This window comes from Anticarsia gemmatalis, chromosome 7 (genome assembly GCF_050436995.1).
Source record: "Anticarsia gemmatalis isolate Benzon Research Colony breed Stoneville strain chromosome 7, ilAntGemm2 primary, whole genome shotgun sequence".
Taxonomy (NCBI): domain Eukaryota; kingdom Metazoa; phylum Arthropoda; class Insecta; order Lepidoptera; family Erebidae; genus Anticarsia; species Anticarsia gemmatalis.
Window position 1 is genome coordinate 5,826,092 of NC_134751.1, and position 15,640 is coordinate 5,841,731.

Consider the following 15,640-nt stretch of genomic DNA (forward strand, 5'->3'; position numbering starts at 1 on the left):
TTATATTAAAAACGGGGTAATAAATTAAAATGTAGAAATAAATAGTACTGAATGTATTTCTGGTGTTTTATTATATTCAAAACTAAAGCCAGTATAGGGTATAGTGAATTTGTTGAAGTCGGAACTCATGAACACTTTGATCTTAGTTTAAACACGATGCTTTGACATTTTATTACAAAATATATAGGTTTACAAGTATAAAACATTCCTTAGTCTCGCGCGTAGGGCGTGTTCGACAACCATAATAATACATTATACATATTTCTTTCAATGACCCTTCGTTGACGGTTTAAATACATCACAATAGCATGTTTTGTTCGATTTTAATAACACTTGTTCACATACGTATTTCAGTCGTTACACCTGGTTGTAATATTATACAATTTGCATTATGTTATAATCCAATTTCATATCGAATAGAAACTAATATAAATCGTTGAAAGATAATAAAGTCACACAAGAAATCTAAGCAAGTTTCATACTGTACATGTGTGCAGTAACGAACGTTATCACAAGACGGTCAATATACTATTATATGCTATACTGGGCCGAAGAAACACGTATTACACATTAAATTAAACCCTGTACCGGAATTATATAAGAAATCGCTGCCTGACCGACTAATAACATATAAAACATATTAAAAGTGTAGTAGTACCGTCTTCTTGCAAAGCAACATAGTTTATTATCACCTAAGTACCTAATTTTGTGCTAAGTTGATTGTGAACACGTGTTTCTTGGCCATTTTACTTGTTATGACGTCAACGTGGGTCATATGGTCTGACCGCATACATTTCCAATTCGCCGCGTAAAGCCGCAAGCAACGCCCAGTGAAAACGCGAATCTCATTTGACACACAACTCAATAATGTAAATAGTGATCTGAAAAATGGACAGCAAAAACAAGAAATGTATACAATAAGACTTAGATTTTTATACATAGTTTACTGACAAATACAAGTCAGCTTTATACATACTACTCAGCCATTTATTCATAATTGCTAATTCGTATTTAACCGCTGTCACCTATTTATCTCTATTTAAAATAAGCTAAGGGGACCAGACAACCGATTAAAGATTACATTAGGCATTTATGAATAAAGGTGACTTAAGTGTTGCATGTATTTCAAGATAGCCTCCACGTAGCAAGAGATGGCAGAGTGAAGACATGTAAATAATATTTGTACGACAAATATCCTTCTTTCTAGAGAGAACATAGCGATGTTTATGTACAATATATCTCGTATGAATATATAATATATAACAATTTCTCCAACGAATATCACAATACATTAGTTACTCCATCGTTATCGAATATATATTTAAGAAGAGGTAAATTTCGAAGAGAGCTATTAGGCTTACATGTATTCCAGTTTTGGTCCAACATTCTGTAAAAATACAAATTCATTTCGTTGCAAAACTGCCAACCTTCATCATATACGCCTTTTATAAGTAGAAAATAGACATTTTGAAGGCATATAGTTTAAATACACAGTGGAATGTATAGTTTTATAAGGCTTTCATCATAAGTATGAAGACTATCTACTACATCGACATCGAATGGCAAATATTGAATTGTATAAACTCGTTTATTTAATAATATACTTTAGAATATACTTTGTGGACAAATATTCGGAGTTACTAGGAAATATTTTTCTGATAAATATTATGTTAAATGCGTCGCAAACATTTAGTTATTATTATATTAGGAATATAACGAAAATGTTATTACAACTGAACTCACAGCGGGTTCCAGCTAATTAATAATAATTTACGCGAATGAGCAAACGTATGTAGGTCCCGTAAGTACTTATAGCATAATATCCGACGGGATACTTCTATCGTAAAGCGAATATTATTCATGGAGCGATACATATACCGATGCTAAGATCTAGCTACTTTAAAATTGGCCTACTTACAACTGTAAATTTTATGGAGCATTTCATGAAAGTTGACCCTAACGAACGGTCAAATGAAGCGTCAACCATCAACCCGCTTGAACCTTGGACTCCACCCTCTTTTACAACACACCGATGTACTTACACGATGTGAACAAACGCCTACCGACAGTGGCTCAACGAGTTGCGGCTTACACTAGACTATCTATGTACCTATAATCTTATAAATCGATCACTGGTTATGCGACACCGTCATAGCTAGATAATTCCTCTATCTCGAGTAGATTATCTGATAGTATACAAAGCAATGCACTTAGTGTTTATAACTATTGAAAGTATACATTAGAATGAAATAAGTCTTGTTCAGTATGTATTGCAACGGACCCTAATCGCCTACGGAACCCGAACTACAGAATTGACAGAAGAGTTGTAGAAGCGATGCGTAACTACGTACACAATATATAAACATATCTACTCGCTACCAAGTATTAGTACCATTCACTTAACGCTAAACACATCGATTTAATTACAATTATATAAATATAAAACATTATTTGCTAGCCCAAGTGGGTTAATATTCACTTTTTTATATACAAATATAAATTTATTCTCCGTAATATAAAGAAGGTAAATTTGAATATACAAGTCATTATGGCCATGGTCCAGTTTTTAAAACAACAGTTGCCGTCGATCACAATGTGCTCACTCCGAGTCGAGCGCGTCAATGTAAATAATAAATCTAACTCATTATAAAAACTGGACCATTCCCACGTAATTTTGAAGACTAGAACACTGGTCACAGATATTTCGGTATAGGCAAGGAGATTTTAATAGTTTCAATTACACATTCAAAAATTAAATATCCACACACACATACGCATTCACAAACTCACACAATAAATCATTCACATAAGCTAGAATAACAATAAATTAATAGCCTGTGCATCACCCCGAGTATTTGTTCAAACTCTTACATCTCACTCACAATGGACTGCACACAATAAATAAGAATTTCATATATTCACATCTCCAATATAAATAATTAAATCACAGATTCTATATTCCATTATGAATATTTTTTGTCTACGTATCTTTTCTACCTACTACAAGATAAACGTTCATGTTATCTTTGCCTTTGACATAGACGCTGCCTCGCGGCTCGAACTCGTACCGAGCCGATAACACCGGTATACAAGCTTCGCCCACCTGGATTCTCTTGGGTACGCCCGTGGAATCCATTCTAGAGGCTATGTTCACGGCATCGCCCCAAATATCATAATACAGTTTTGTAGTGCCAATAACGCCTGCCGTGACATCGCCAAAGTTGTAACCGATCCTAAGTATAAAGTCAAATTCGAGCAAATCTTGGTTGAAGTTGTCCACCACCTTCTGCATTTCGAGCGCAAATTCCATCAGTTGGTAGAGGTGGTCGCAGGTGCCGCGCGACGCGTGCCTCAAGTCAGGGTTAAGTCCGCTAGCGGCCATGAAAGTGCTGCCTATCGTTTTAATCTTCTCTACGTGCTGAAACTGTTCCTTTTCCAACAGCTCGTCAAAATCCGCTATCAGTTCGTTGAGTACTCTCAAGTATTCTTTTCCTTTTAGATACGATTCATCGTACATCTCGTTGAAATTGACTATGCTAGCAAATATAATAGCGACATCTTTATGATTCTCTGAATATTTGGCAGTATTCTTGAGCTGGTCGGCGACGTGGCGCGGTATAATGTTGTGTAGCAGCCAGTCCGCCTGGTTCCTCATGTTCTGCACTCTCTGCTTGTCGCGGTTGGCCACCACGTTACTGTAGAAACTCAAGCGGTAACTGATTTCGAACTCGCGATTCAGGAACCACACGAGCATGAGTAACAATGCAACATCTAGGTAGAGCTCTGTCAGGTGCAACTTGTGTTGTTTACTGTCGAAGCCCATGGTCACGTTGTTGATCTCCAACCAGTCGATCGTACTGTTGCCCTCGTCGAGCTCCGAAGTATTATGAGCATACATTTGAGGGGTTAGTTTTAAAGTAATATCACCGTCTAGCAATTGAGTATTTACTTCGTGACAGCCCAGCACGGCAAAAAATAGGAACAAACCAGCGTAAAGCGTCACTAGAGTATTTTTCACGAGCCAGTTCATCTGTGTGAAGTTACAGAAATGCACAATACTTATACAGAGTAAATATACGTAGAAGGACTGCTCTCCTCGGAGGATGGTCATCGTAGTGTTCTGACACGAGAAGTTGATGAGCACGGCCAATATGGGGAGACTGATGAGTAAGCCGCCGGAGAGATGCCACGGATACCAGTTCGATAGCTGCCTGAATATTCTCACTTTTCTCGATATTGACTCTGTTAACGTTTCATGATTAGTCTTCCATTTTAGATAATGCCTGTAGAAGCACAGAATCATCGCAACGATTTCTATACATAGGAAAAAGACGAACCAGCCTACAGAGTACATCCAATCGTCGTATAATATAAATATGGAAGTTGTCACGGCCAAGAAGATAATGGCAGATACTAAAATATCTAGCGCCGTGTTGAATCTTGACGTTGTGAGTGTGGGAGGGAAGTCCTCGCAGTCGTCGCTTCGGTGGGCTTTGTCTCTGTAGTGTTTTTCTATTTCATAAGACTTGAAAAATAACGTGAATGTATTGAGTGGTGGTTGTACGAAGTAACTGATGCCGGAGCGCGCATTGTCTTGTACACATCGTATTAATTGTAGATCTGACTGCTTGCGAAGTTTCTGGAGTGATTTGACTTGTTCCTCGTTTAATGGAGGAGGTAGTCTGATCCTCGGATGAGTATCGTTCAACGAAGACTGACTCGAAGTATAGTAACCCGACACCCGATGTTGCATCATATCTGTGTGTGACGTCGCTATGTGGTTCAATGCGTAGATCTGAAAATATATTAGAAAATCTCTTTATTTCTAAAATTTTGAACGGTGGAAGCAAACATTGTAAACAGTTTATTATTTACGAATCCATCATCTGGAATAGTTTTATGACTCAAATAGCGACCAGTAACATTAATATAATATTAAAGTTTGATAATATTTTTTAGTTTTTAAAACTATATGTGCTCACATAGCCTGGCTCATTAGTCCACTGTTATCTTAATTGATAACATCCCGGACAGACATTTTACATTAGCATAAAACGCTCAGCTCAAATGCGACTAACTTTTAGATTTACATCCGTTTAGGGACTAAACGTGTGCTAAACTAAAATATCGGTTTAATCTACTGTTGAACAAAACTCACATTGGGCGTCGAACACAAAGTTTTAGTACATAACAGGCTTCTCAAATACGATGTACGTATTTATGAATCCCATAAAATATAGGACACTTCTGGTCTACAGAGTGGGAAAAATCTAAAGAGCAACAAAGGCCAGCGAGATAAATATAAGAAATAATTATTTATTTTCCATTAATTACACATTGCACATTTTTTCCGATTAAAGTATTTTTTTATAAAATGAGACAGAGAAAGTTACTTGTTATTTCAATGAAATTGTTTTCAGTGGGTAATAGGTAATCGTCACCGGACTATCCATGGTTTTCCCTTACCTTAACTACAAAGGTACTAATTAACTTAAGTATATAATTACCTATTTATTTTACTTTAATAACCCATCTGACGCACAATCCAACGACCTAACAATAATATTATAAATGAAACGTTGGATTTATTTACGCCGTGTGACGCAAACACTCAGAGAAAGAGTGCGTAAGTGATTTGTAACTTGACACCCCATTCATGCCACTATGAATCAGTCTATTTTCGAGTGTTTTGTTCCAGAGTATCCTCTTCCAAACTAAACAGTTCACGATTCCACAAAAATTTGACGGCTACTTTATAAAGAACACGAAAATAAAAATCATATTTTCAAACATACGGAAACATTAACTTCACACATTCAAGCCATTTCCCACCTTAACATAATTGCTTAAAGTTGAAACTTACTACAAATATCTCCACAATGGTATGACTCGAATAGTTTACGACTGCAGCACGTAGTTTTACGAGAACGTGTTTATAATTTATTAAAGGCGTGTTTACTCGCTACCATTTCATGAAAAAATTCACGCTTTAACTCAAATTTGCCTCGAGTTTATTTATGAAAAACTAAGCTGAAGTTTATAACGGCAATGATTTATGCAGTTTTAGTGTAAGCAGAAATACATCAAAGTACATATGTATGGACCTGTTGCTGTATACTGGAGCGTCGGCTCGTGCTTCTGATGCCGGAATCTTTGCGGCTGTTGACTGAGGGACACAGGCTGATAACGTCATCGGCCGCCCTGCACGGCTGCGGCGAGGACAGGGGCAGGTTGAGCCGCCGGTCCTTAGGACGTATGAGCTCGTCCTGCGTCGTGAGCGTGGAGCTGCGAGCGCGACACACTGGCACCTACAGTCAAACACTGTATAAATATTACATACAATATCACAAGCGTATATCATACGGAAAAAATAACTTCTAGTCCGTTGATAAAATAAATTACAAAGTCACATAACGACGTGTATTCTGTACATATGTTTCGAAGCCTTTGTTGTGTACGATATCGCTCGCACACTACTTCAACGAGATTGTACCTATTATCCGAGCGTTACATAATTTTGTTATATTATGCTTTAAATCGACTACCGTTTTTGGAAGTTAGACGGTCAATATAAACGGCGTAGGCAATAATGTTATAGATAAAGTTGTTAATGATTCGTAAACAAATTCAGCAACTTGATACCGGAACGCTTTGTGTATATTTTATTACAAAGATAACAACGTGAAGGAAAACAACTTCCCGGTATAGGGTTTAGACCAAGTTTTCCGCGACCCTCGATCACGACAAACCTAATGAAAATGATAAACATTATGATATATTATATACAGAAAGTAGTTCCACGCATCGAATAAACAAATAGTGAAGCAACACGACTACGTGTTCATATAATTCATATTGCTTTTTTTATATTTAAGCTGAAAATATTGTCGAATTTTATAGAGATTTGCATTCGAATCGACATAAAGCATATATAATTTAAGAGGAGCAGCGGATAATAAGATAATATTACAAATGAGTTGCGCAAACACCAGTATCTGTTGCGACTCACATTGCTCCTGAGTCAAGGGCGAGGTTAAAAAGTTTATATTTCGTAACCAAAACTTTGATAATCTCCCAAAGATATATACGCAGATGATAAGATGTTGTAAAAATACATCTATCACGAGAGTACCGCTACATTTCTATTGCTATTCATATCGTCACGATTGCAACGTTGAGAAAAACTACTAAGGTATTTTATTAGAATCTGTATTAGGCATTGAGGGAGTTGACACGAACGAATGACCACGGTAATTAGCAACGTGTTCTAAGATCCGATACTTTACACAAAGGCGATTGAGTGTGACACATTAACACCATTTAACTGGCCGGCTAATAACTAGATGTACCTACTTAATGTCAGATACTATACATATACACATCCGTTCCGATTACTTTTTTGACAGTCTAGTCATATCATTATCTCAAAGTAACAAGTAAACTATCAAGTGTGTTTGTTAGACATCAGTCTAACCAGATACAATTACATATTGGTTTTTCCCCAGAGCGCCAATCATTTGACCCCCTTGCGATAAAGATATTCGAAAATTTGGAAACTTTGTATTTCACATTGTTGGCGAAATTAACATAAAACCAAATATTGTTATATCTTACCTCAATATTGTTAGATCGGCCGTACTGTGACCTATAGCTGCTACTTCTAGCGAAGGGGGACATGTTGCTTCTGGACTGGCTGAGGTATGATCGTATGTCAATGATCTCTCGCTCGAACGACGCCATATCTTGACTGTGCGGTATGTTCAGCTTGCTGCTGCTCTGCGCCGGCCTGCTCTTATTGTCTTGAGATTCTATCACTATGGGCACTTGCTGGTAGCCGTTACTCGACTGTACACCAGCACCTACGTCATTACGCTCCAAAAACTGTATCGTCTTATCGGTCAACTCTTGCTTTTTAATCTCGTGTAAGGGCGTATCGGAATGCTTTCTCAAGAATCTAGGCACTTTCCAATTTTTCAATTTAGTCGTGTATTTTCCGTAGCTTCCTAAAATAATATGATTTATAAATGTGGAATAGGAAGTTACTTAGGGGAATAATAATATGCTAAATGTAGCACACGGTACTAGCATTGACGTAGTTCGAATGAACAGATATAAAAGACATATAGAGTATGTATCGTACTAGATGAGGGTAATAAAATAGCTGCTCCGTCTGTAATCCCCTGTGGGAAACATGTAGCATCTTGTTGATGAGTCCTCTGGGCACGAATGTGATGGGGTTGAGTGTATCACGTCTTATTCACTATATCTCCATACAGTTGATCTTAGAGGATAATCGTTATATTTGCTATCGTCACAGTTGCTTAGTCTTTGTTTATCTTGTACACTGTTGTACCTACTACCGAAAAACTCGTGTAAATCAAAATCAGACATCAAGATAAACTATAGGCATCCTTATGAACGATACCGACTAAACAAATCAGATACTAAGTGAATATTTGAGTGCAAAAAATAGCGGATTTTCTTAGAAATGTATGTCATGTCAATGTAATAGAAACCCAAAACAATAAACATGTAAAAATATGCCATTATAATGTCCGATAAAGAAAATAGGTACCTACCTACTAAAGACAATTTTGCAGATTTACTGTTTTATTTTGATGAACATAAGTCATTTGCAAACGTAGTGTCGCTCAGCAAAATTCCAACATTGTTACTACCTAGTTGAATCACGACTGTTTCTAATTTGTAACGGAAGCAGCAAAAACTTATAGCGACTTTAATTACCCCAGCATAAATTCAAACTCGACTCGTGTTCGTAATTTGTTTTCTCGCTGCTATAGGCACCGCCGAGACGAACAATGTCAGATATTTTATTCAATACTCCAGCACGGAGTACAAGGTCTAATCAGGTAAATATTTCATACGAAAATGGTAAAAGCAATAGCTATCCGAATTAACCGAACAAGCAGTTAGCTCGTGTCATGATCTGTGTGACAAAGAGCATCACCTTCACGTAATGAAGTCACATTATATCTTATCAGCTAGTGTCTTATGATAAATAGCACTTCGCCGCAGTTCAATTTACAATATTATACTGAATAAGCTTAAATACAGAACGATTTTAAAATGTATGAACCAAATTGTATGACGCCTAATCGATTAAACTAATCAATAAACAGAATAGGTAATAATTTTAGCTCACAACATAGTGTACGATTCGACGTGATCACTGGCTGTAAAAGTAGTCGTTACTTACAAGACAGCCATTACACAGGTAGGTAGACTGTGGTCGGTGCGTTATAAACGCTGACCAACAGCTTTTTTATAATTCTGAGTTTGTTAGTTGATGTACGTTTTCATAAAAATCCCTAATGGTTTAAAACCACATTTTGTTTATTGCGCAAACAGAAAACTCACCTACAGAGGTCGGGCTTTTTGATGAGCTGTCATTCCTTTCTGGAAATCCTTTATCCCTTTTTTCATCCAATTCTGTATCAGAATCCAATATGCTGGGCAGTGAGCTAGCCTTTGTACGGAAATTGAAAGCACCCGGGGAAAGGAAGTTTTTGGTATCTAGTTTCCGAGAGGATGTCTTGTCGTCTGCGTAATCTCTCGGTGTGAGTGGCAGTGGGGAATGATTGGATAGGATGGACTGAGGAGAGGCTGCGGGAGATATAATAAGGCGTAAATTGATAGGGTTAGACGGAGCGAGGCAATTGTCATGGTCGTAAGGGGAGTACAGCTGGCGACCTTCAATGAAATAGGTTTTGTGACCTGGACAAACAGACACCACTTAAAATGTGACGGCACATATGGACATGCTATTTCATTCATTAAGAAAATTACTTACCAAAAACGTCATCACCTTCTTCTAAGATGTAGGATCCTCCAAGGAATTTGCTAGTTTCCTCTGATATATGGACACGACCAGGTTTCCCGGTAGACTCCATTTTATTGGCAAAGGTTACGTCGTTGCTCCATACATCAAATTTAAACCTGCGTGTACCAACAATGCCGCACAATACGGTACCAGTGTGAACTCCTACTCTCATGTTTATGCCTTCGCCACGTACCCTATCGAATTCTTTTATTGCATCAATCATACCTGAAATATTTGAAACTCATAAGTTTTTCTATTACACACTCATTTTAACATTACAATGACAAACGTTTGGCTTATTTTATAAGTCTCCTTTGTTTCAATGTTATTATAAAAACACATTATTCATGGACATTCATTTTGAATATGCATATCAAAATTCTATACACTCACCGAGTCCCATCTCAACACAGCAAGTAGCGTGATCAGGCCTTGGTTCTGGACAACCAGACACGCAGTAATAACAATCGCCTAACGTTGAAATCTTTTCGCACCCATGATTCTGGCATAATTCGTCGAATTTTTCAAACAAATCATTTAAAATATTGACTAATTCTTCAGCACCTTTATTACTGGACATTCTAGTAAAGCCGACAATGTCAGCAAATAATATACTGACGTTGTCCATCGAGCTCATGTTAAAGGGCCTGAACAGAGACTTGATATCAGATGCTCCAGGGTTCGAGTTTCTAGGATTGAGCGGGTTGTGCGTCTTCAAAGTATCTGACTCCAGCACTTGTTCCTCCAATAGCCAACTAGCGACTTTCGGCGGCATCACAGAATGAATCATTTTCTCTTTTAGCTGCTTCTCCATCTCAAGCTGTTTTCTCACCAGTAGACTCTGTCCTACTTTCATAAACGTACCGCGCATTCTTACAAACGTCATGAGATAAATATGTACACCTATAATGTGGACACAGAGTTGCAATAGTATTCTCACAAACATTCCGGGACACTGCCATTCTTGCTCTGACAAATGTAACACAATATTCAGTACTTCAAACACTATTGAATATAAAATTCCAATGATTACACAGGCATACAGTGGTAATGGTGTCAGTGTATATATAATCAGCAATATTTCAATGCACATGGTGAAGTGTCCCGACTGACTTATATCGGCTGCCTGAGAAAATGCTGCAGTTTCTAATCGTGTGGTCAGTGTCACCAGTGATAGGCTGAGTGTACACAGAGCGAGTGCCATGACCAGGGATAGTTTGAATGTATACACTCTATAAATATTTGTAAATGTAACAAAGAGCATAACAGATGTTATCAAGAGGACCGCAGCAAATATAGAACACAAAGATGGCCATTTAACCGGTATGCCATTCAAACCAAGAACCACAAAGTAGACAAACCATGATATAGAAAATATCAAAATGTATAAAAGTGCAAATCTGAAAGGAGAAAAAAATAAAAAACATCAAAATGTTAAACTATAGTAATATTTGTGTCATCAAGCAATTGATCTGTTAACAGTTATATTCATGCAATAACGTTCTAGGATAAACTTACCTAAACCTTAATCTTATTTGTCTAAAGGAACTACTTCGGTATTGGCCTTCAAGGATTTCTGAATCAAACCTAGGATTCCACCAGGTTCCAGGTGCTGCTCTCTCAAAAGCAATAGGTATTGTAAGTCCACAGCAGTTGGTGGTGGGGTTGTTGCGTGCCAGGTACGCTTGCACGTGTGGAGCCAGTCTGATCTGAGCATCCTCACCCTCAGAGCACTCAACATCATGTTTGCTATCAAACTGATGTGATCCATCACTGCAGCTGACACACCCACTTTGTTCAGTCATATTTGATCAATAATTTCATGTTATCCATCCTCAAATCACAACACCCAAGGCGTAGGCCATCTTCTGTTTCTCTATGGACAAAAAACCTACTTAATATCTAAAAGAACCTTGAATAATGACACATTTTTTAAACATCATTATCATCAAACTTAATATAGTTGCTACTGAAAATACCCTAATAAATCTGTAAAACTCATTTTGTAAGTTAATTTCAATAGCTTAAGTTATCTATTTATGTAATTATGCCAGATTTAAAGTTAAACACCCAATATGATAGAGAAAAAAGTTCAATTTTTATTTTATGAAACCAAGGAAAGGACCTATATAATAATTTTAGTGTTGTAATCAAGTATATACCTAAAATCTCAGTTTTGATAATAAATTGCAAAAAATTCATTTACTTATTCAGATATCCATAACAAACCGAAAATATTTATTTTTGAAAATATGTAATTTTCTAAATGAATATTAAAATTTTATTCAGAAAAAATATAATGTTATTACTTATCTGTAACACTTGATAATAATATTCAGGTAAGTTCGTAAAAACCTTATAAACCAAACACAAAAAACAGACGTATTTGGCAAGACAAGGAAGATAATCGTACAAAAAATAAAATCGAATATTCTTTCAGATTATTTGTATGTAAGTAATCCGATCTTAAGGCTCTGCCTATGAAATAATAGTCCGAAAAAATTGATAAAAATATGTACCTTTTCTCTTAATAATAAACTTGGGCTATTTAAATTTTACGCTTGACATTATTAGAAATGTATTTAGCTTACCAATTCATTCTGGGTTGAATTTCTTGACGTTTATTGATCAAGGTTATTACAGTTAATTATGAGTAAACAATTACAGGTGAACATAAAAATAATCACATAATCACTAATTTGTCAGATATGAACTAATAGAATAAAATCTATCGATGCAACCAGGTGAAGATAAAAATTCACAAAAAGACACACAATTCACACATTACTACAGTTCAGAGATGTCCTCTGTACAGTTTTTGTAAACGTATGCCTGTCATCGGTGTCAACATCGATTTTTGAAGAATATAAATCGACTAAGGTATTTATTCAATTGATTGTAACTAATATATTTTTTTATACCATTTGTTATTATTTCCTATCACCAATCTGTTTTAGGCTACCAACTATAAAAAAAAACATTTCTGTGGGTCATTTCTTTTTTATTTCTTATTGCCATTATTGCTCACTAAGGTCAACTTTAACTATCTAGACAGACATGTAGATAGATAGTGCTTGCACTTACATATAGATTCATCTGAGGGGAAATTCCCATGATTAACATGCGTATCAATATAATAATGCCAGAGAATTTAACGTAATTTTCTTAATTTTCCGCACACACAGAAGTCGTAAAATAACCACCCGGGACAAATCTTTGTATGATGTGTACATGAAGGTATTCGTTCTGAGCCGGGTTGTAAATTTATCTATCTAATGTATATAGTAGCATATAAGGATGTTTATCAGTTATTTGGTAACCATAGTACAAGCTCTGCTTAGTTTGGTATCAAATGACCGTGTGTGAGTTGTCCAATAATATTTACTTATTTATATATAGGTACCGACCTATTCATATATCATAAACAAGTACGACTGCTGAACAAGGTCTCTGGTTTGAGTGCCGGGTCGGGCAAACTGGCGCTACGCGGGTGCTTACACTACTGTAACTTTCGGGTTTAGTAGGAGGGATGTTGTAAAAAAATAGTAGCAGCTAATTACAAATGATAAATTGAATAAAATTGTGTTTGCATTTCCCCACAGTGTTAAATCAATAATTTATTCTGATTACATTTATTAAGGTTTTCTCATAGCCAAAATAACGCAAAATGTAACATACAAAGGCAATAATAGTCTTACACAATAACCAAATGAAAATTTTATATTTGTTACCTTATTAATATGTTTTTTTAATATAGATGTGGTCTGCCGTCTGATATAGCAAGTAGGGTCAACAAATAAAAAATATTCTGTTCTCCAGTTTTTATTAAAAAGTATATTATACAAAAAATATTATTCATGTAGCATTAGGTACAAAATAAACAATGACAAAAATATCTTCTTGATTATAAATGTGTACTGAAAATGCAAGGAACCATACATATAATCACTGTTATTGGCCAGATCATTTGTTGATTATTATAATAATAATACCAAAATATTTGTAATTTAGAACAATATAATAAGTTAAAATATATTGATAATAATACTTAATTTAAACATAGATTTGAACCAAATATCATCTTTTGAGTAGTACAATCTTAATTATATTTTATTTGGTAACTACTATGAAATAATATCAAAACATATTTTAATATCAACAATTGTTTGTATAATAATTATATATCCCAAAATTATCACAAAATACTCTAATAAATAACTTACTCTAAAAGGAAGACACCTTTCACTAACACTTTTGATACCAAATAATTTGTTCAGAGAATTGCATTTCAATTATATTTAATTTAAGGCACATCCTAAGCACCACAGTATTTGTGAATTTTATAACTGTGCATTACACATATTATATGCATAATATAATATGAATTATTGTCATCCTCACATTGCCTGCACTATAACATGTTAGTAGCAGACAAAGCTTAACAATTATTAAGTTAATAACTATATATTCTAATAATATACCTATATAACAAGATTTTAATCATAAGTAGTAACTGCTTTTGTATCTGAATAAACATTTAATGCTTCAGCTCATAACAAGATAGGATAAGAGAAAGGTCATTTGTACGTGGATTAGATTTTGAAAAATGCATACTCATGGGAGGATATCAAAATTTGGTGATTATTATGCTATAAGCTAGCAGTTATAAGCCCAAGACTTATCATATAGTCATAGAACAACTGTTTATAGTCTTAAGCAGAATTTATAGCCGAAAATGTTCTACTGCTTCATTTTTAGTTAGTAAAATGCTATGCATATTTACTTGTAGTTTACTGACCCTCCAAAATTCACTAATGATAATCACAGAATTACATATGTTTGACATAATGACCTTCCAATACAATTAGAATTCCTGTATCTTGTTAGACAAATGATCAACTTCTTAATCATTGTACATGCCATCAAGCAAGAAATCCATTCTTTTATAATGTCTATTCTTCCATGCCTCTTGACCTCGCCGCAAAGCCATGTAACCAAGAACAGCAAACATGGGAACTAGTAAAATGGTTATTACAATAGGCATAACCATTCCAGGATGACTGTTTGGATTTGTTATGTAGGACTTCACATCTTTACTAGATGTATGTGTTTCATCAGTCGCAGTTCCTTGTTCAGTCTTAACCAAGGTCTTTTCTAAATCATTGTATGATAATATCGTTGGCTTGGTAGGCGTTACCGTTTTATTAGTATTTTCAACAATATTTGTAGTATTCTTTACCAAGTTTAAAGTACTCTCACCCTTTGTCACATTTACATTAGCGATTGTACTATTTAGCCGCTCAATTGCTGTATGTGGTTTGTCTCCCGTCGTAGTGATTTTATTGGTTGTATTTACACTAGTAACAGGTAACTGTTCTTCTTCTTGAGAAGTCGTTAAAAATGCCCCTTTCCGAGCATGCACTTTTTTATCACTCATTTCTATGTCCGTATTCGGGAAGGACTGGACTAGTGATAAAACTGGCGTGTCGGGTAATATTGAACCACCTTCACTCACTAATGTTACATTTCTTACATTGGACAATTTCTTGGCAGGAGACTCAGTAACAGTTTTGTTTCTTGTATCACTTGTATTCAATTTACTTACAGTGATGTTGTTACCAGCAATAAATGGGATGAACATAACATGACACAACAAAAGATAAAATATCATTTTGTAGAAAATGAAAATGATCGAAAACTAAAATCTTACAAGCCACAAAAACATTAGAAAGAATTGTATTATTATGACATTCACGACATTGTCAAATAAGATGTTAGTTGACGTGTGAAAAATAAGCT

General features: G+C 35.5%; 2 protein-coding genes across 2 annotated transcripts; both read right to left on the minus strand.

Moving 5' to 3' along the window:
- Positions 1-52: 52 nt before the first annotated feature.
- Positions 53-12,645, minus strand: Ac13E (Adenylyl cyclase 13E). Its single transcript, XM_076116640.1, has 8 exons — positions 12,433-12,645; positions 11,360-11,717; positions 10,235-11,241; positions 9,812-10,066; positions 9,379-9,735; positions 7,615-8,003; positions 6,105-6,308; positions 53-4,795 (listed from the first exon to the last, which is right to left on the minus strand). The coding sequence occupies exons 2-8, from the start codon at positions 11,644-11,646 to the stop codon at positions 2,981-2,983; spliced, it is 4,314 nt and encodes a 1,437-aa protein (XP_075972755.1). The 5' UTR covers positions 11,647-11,717; positions 12,433-12,645; the 3' UTR covers positions 53-2,980.
- A 1,002-nt stretch (positions 12,646-13,647) lies between these two features.
- Positions 13,648-15,623, minus strand: LOC142974363 (uncharacterized). Its single transcript, XM_076116642.1, has one exon. It carries the CDS (start codon positions 15,510-15,512, stop codon positions 14,745-14,747), a length of 768 nt encoding a protein of 255 aa, XP_075972757.1. The 5' UTR covers positions 15,513-15,623; the 3' UTR covers positions 13,648-14,744.
- Positions 15,624-15,640: the final 17 nt, after the last annotated feature.